This window comes from Clarias gariepinus, chromosome 3 (assembly GCF_024256425.1).
Source record: "Clarias gariepinus isolate MV-2021 ecotype Netherlands chromosome 3, CGAR_prim_01v2, whole genome shotgun sequence".
Classification (NCBI taxonomy): domain Eukaryota; kingdom Metazoa; phylum Chordata; class Actinopteri; order Siluriformes; family Clariidae; genus Clarias; species Clarias gariepinus.
This window is the reverse complement of record NC_071102.1, coordinates 10,996,155-11,000,913: the sequence shown is the minus strand read 5'-3', so window position 1 is coordinate 11,000,913 and position 4,759 is coordinate 10,996,155. Positions and strand designations below refer to the sequence as shown.

The 4,759-nt window shown below is 34.9% G+C and overlaps 1 protein-coding gene across 1 annotated transcript in view; it reads right to left on the bottom strand.

Annotated features, from left to right (window-relative positions):
• Positions 1-1,953: 1,953 nt before the first annotated feature.
• b4galnt4b (beta-1,4-N-acetyl-galactosaminyl transferase 4b) overlaps positions 1,954-4,759 on the bottom strand; it is a 108,221-nt gene continuing 105,415 nt past the window's right edge. Inside the window, exons 20-21 of the mRNA XM_053492041.1 lie at positions 4,269-4,395; positions 1,954-2,574 (exon numbers count right to left, since the gene is read on the bottom strand). Coding sequence (XP_053348016.1) covers positions 2,460-2,574; positions 4,269-4,395 — 242 coding nt within the window. The 3' untranslated portion in view covers positions 1,954-2,459. The remainder of the gene's footprint in view (positions 2,575-4,268; positions 4,396-4,759) is intronic.

The following is a 4,759-nucleotide window of genomic DNA, read 5'->3' as shown; positions in this document are numbered from 1 at the left end:
TCTGTATTTCAGAAAAAGTGTACTGAAGCAACAGCTGAAAAGTTTGTTGACTGGAAGTCTACTGGGGCTCTCTCTCAGCCAATCAGCTCAGTGCTCTCTCTCAGCCAATCAGCTCAGTGCTCCATCTCTCACAGCCAATCAGCTCAGTGCTCGCGCTCAGTCACTCAGTTCAGCACCCTCTCTCTCTCAGCGAATCAGCTTAATGTACTCCCCCCCTCTCTCTCTCTCTCTGAGCCAATTAGCTTAATGTTCTCTCTCAGCCAATCAACACAAAAACAAGCAAGAAGGGTAACCTGTCTCTGCATTAGACAAACTAATGTATTTACATCACCATACAATCCAATTATGTTATTTGATTAATGTCATTAAACATACACCTTTTGTATAAAACCTTAAAAAAAACTATACTACATTTCCAGGTAGTATGCATAACCCCAGAAATAAGGAATAAGAGTGTGGCCAAAACCACATCAAGTGTCACATGATCACCTGATATATGAGACACCGGAGTGAGGGTGGGGTGCACACTCCAAGATTAGGGGTGTGAATCTCACCTCTGATCTGTGTTTGTGAAGGTTGCTCCCCATGCTTTGTGGTTTTTGTTCCAGGTACGCCGGTTTCACCCAAAGATTAAAGACATGTATTGTAGAACATGATTGATTGAGTGTGTGAGGGTGTGTTTGTGTGTGTGTGTGTGTGTGTGTGTGTGTTGGCGGAGAGAGACCAGTGTTCCTGAAACCCATCCAGCCTTGTGCCTCGAGTTCCTTGCTCCATACTGTACAAACTTACCTTCAGTCCATCTGGTTGAATGTTGTTCTTTTCCTGTAGTGTTTCAGCAAATTTCGACTGACCCATTTTTATGCAAAGACTGATTAGGCAAAATGTATCATAATCCAGATCAATTGAATGTACAGTATATATGAAGAAAAATTCTATTCAAACCTATAGGGAAAGAATTAAAGGTTTGGCCTTGTTCAAGCATCAAAAATGTGGACTTAATTTAGCATTCTGCTGAAGTTTCATTCGAGTTTAAGACAATTTCTTAAACTAACATGTACCAAAGCATTAGAAAATCACAGAAAAAGAAATTAACAGACTGCAAAAAGAGTTTACACTCCAAACCATCTGCTGATGCTGTAATGACTCTGCATTAATACAGTTTTATAAAAATACACTTTTGTATTAATTGGACAAGCTGAACATAATTTTAATTTTAAACTGTACATGGCTGATCACATGTGAATATACACTTTCTGTCATACTATGTTTAGCAATTTCCCCCTGGGATTAAAAAAGTTATTTGAATCTTCAATCTTAAATCTTGAGTGTTTCATTTTCATATTTCTATGGGAGGTATTAAATGTTTTGACATTTTATTGTCCCTCAACAAGACAACTAAATTTTGGTGGTGGGTTTACATTATGAGTCATAATACTTGTGGAAAAAATGCGCCCTAAAAATATAAATGTACAATACCTTAGCTTCAAATGATTTATTTTACATTTTCCCCATACCTTTTTCATTTACTTTCATTACTCTGCTTCGACATAATATTACCTGGCTAAATAAATACTATATAAATAATAAATAAATAAATAAATAATCATTGCATTCGCATTGTTTTCGCTCTCTTGTGGAAAGATGTGGTATTACACCAAACATATCCAGTTACTCCTCCATTTATTCTTAAAAATAAGAAAATAAAAGAATAGGAAAAAAATTGACATCCTTTACATACTCCACATACAATTTCACAGAAATTATCCTTTAAACATGGCATCAGTGACCAATGTGTTTGTTTTTCTTTTCATACATAATCCAAAATCGAAAGTAATAACATATTTCAAACTAATAAAGGGCAGCAGCTCAGTAATTTGGCACCTGTATACGGTACAAACATTATTTGTGTCCTAGTTAAATTCAGTCACACATTTTGAGGGATGACAGAATACGGGGGGGGGGGGGGGGGGGGGGGGGGGGCTAAAGAGAAGATCCAGTATAATAAACTGGACCCCATTTTTGTTGACACCATTTCTGAAGATAAAATACAGTCTCTGTTTGTTAGTAAGCACCATTTTCTCCAAATAATTTGTGAACACATCAACCTATTAATGGAAACATCATATTAACATCATATTACCTGAGCACGTTCACTCCTCCAAAAAAAACAAATAGTGTTCATAATGTCCAGAGCTTGACTAAGTTCTGTTATGTGCTTCTACTATATGTTTGCCACTTTTTATAGTTATTCTCTGTAACTCTAAAAATGCATGGCATGTAACTGTTGTAAATTCATCCATGCCACGACAGTCACGATTCCACCATCTGTGTTAACTGACCCAGTGTGTTTAAGGCCAACAGACTGTGCTTTGGATCTCTTCAGGCAGCTTCTGGAAAGCCCGAAGGGCTCAAACCTGCCCCATCTGATTCAACCCAGGCAACCACAGTGTCCCAGCTGGCTAGCCTTGACTCGGTTTCTTTATAGGAGTATTCCACATGCCCCGTTTGGAGTGGTAGTAGTGGTAAAAGTTCCGAAGTCTCAGTCTCTCAACCTCCAAACCATTCTGCAGAACTCTAAGATAAAACAGCAGGCACAGTTGGAGAAAATCACTGTAGATCTTTTGTAGTAGATTTGCAGACAATCCAGACAACTCAAGAACATGAAAAGTGAAAAGTTTATTTACAAAAGACAGAAGTACAGGTCACAGTGTGACTAAAGAAGTTCTATACAGCTCCACCTTGTGGAGAATCTTTAGGGTACTAAATAAGTGAACCTGAGTGAGTTAGGGAATAACAGCATGATGTAATGAAGAGGAAGATTTAATGGTTGAGATAATATAAGTTTTGGATATAAAAAGAAGATTAGCACAATCATAAAAAACATACTTGGATTCTGCTTTTTTTTTGCCCTAAGAATTTTGAATTTAATCACAGAATTCTGACTTTTTTCCCCCTTCCCCCTTAGAATTCTCCCTTTCTTCCTTCTGAGAATTAGGTCAGAATTAGTAGAAAAAAGGCAGAACACACACTTAAAAGTAATGTTTTTTATTTTATTTTATTTTATGGTGGCCACAATACTCTTTCGTATGCATAAGATAATATTCAAAGGGCCACGCATTTTAGAGAAAATTCTGCCAAAGTATATGAAGCGTGATATTACATAAATATACTTATGGAAAAAAGGAATGTTTCATAATAAACACTTACAGAAGTTATTATTTTTAATATTGTTATGAAAACACAAAATTTAATTGATAATTTTAATTGCCTTGTTACGTTAAGACACAGACATGGCTTAAGGGCTGCCTTGTGTTTATGTCCAACTGACTTGTTCTGGTAAGGGAAACATTCTTATTGTGCACTTTGTCTGCACTTCACCATGTCCTATTTAGCCAATGCTAGCAGAGAAAGCTATCAGAATGCTTTAACTAGGTGCAACGGAAGCAGGGTTTTGAAACTGTTGTGTAAATTAAAAAATTTTTTAAAAATAAAAAACTTTAACATTTATTTGACAAAAATGAATTTTGTAAGAAATTTGTATGCACAACATTTTTTCTGTCCATGATTATATAAATATTCACTGGATACTTTATTAGAATAAGGTAAAATAAATTTAATGCTATAAAGTAAAAATATATATTTTAAAAGAATCAAAAAAGGATACATAAGACTATACTTAGTATACTATTACTATAATACTACCTGTAAATATTTTATATATCAAATATAATACTGTATGTAGCTTTTTTGTGTTTATAACGTTTCCTTTAGTATTAATTAAAGTATTCAGGATAAATCTTAGAAAATTACTATAAAATGTAAAAAAAATATATATAATACACTATGCACTATAAAGCACTATGACTTAAACAAGTGTAAGTTTGAATACCTACACAATTCTAGGCTCTTTTTATTGTTTTCTGCAAATTTCTTTCTTGATAAAATATGTTTAAAGTCAAAATACAAATCATTTATTACATTACATTGTCATAGCTGTGTTATGCAAATATTTTATATCGGTATGACATTTACATTCTATATAAGACATGTCTTTCTGCTGTCATACTTCTCTGTTGAGTCTCTGTCGAAAGTTACTGGAAAAGTTTTTTTTTTTCTCTGAAGAGAAAGTTAAGGTCAGATTAGCTGATGAGAGTTAGAAGACTTACTGTTAAAATCCCTAGCCTTTCAGGTTACAGGTTTAAATAATTTGAAACATGTCTTATACAGGCTTAAATTTGCACTTTAAAAGAATAAAAAATGTATTTTACCTATCCAAGAACTCCCAGTCCTCTCCTCCCCATCGGTCCTTGAACTCCTCAGTGTTCATGCCCCCAATTTTGTCAAAATCCGATTTATAAATCCCAAACAGGCCGAAGCCATTGACCTCCCAGTAGCCTGTAAATGGAGGGAATGACAAGAGATGGGAATAAATTCCCCCTTCTTTATAGCAGATTACCATAACACTGACATATCTTTTATTAAGAAAAGTAAAACACATCATTAATATGCTCTAGGTTATTTATTCAGGCCACAATAGAAAAGCCTTTTTTGAATGTACTGTAGGCTGAACCTTGGATTGGCTACATGAAGAGACTTCTTTACACCCTAATTCTCTAAGAGGCTTCAAACCAGTGCTGAGATGTCATTGCTGCTGTCAGAGAGCTAAAATACAGATTGCTGATGTTCAGGAGCTGGAACCGGTCAAATTTACATTTAAAGTGAGCAGAAATGACTTCCTGACGCGTAGTCAGTTTAAATA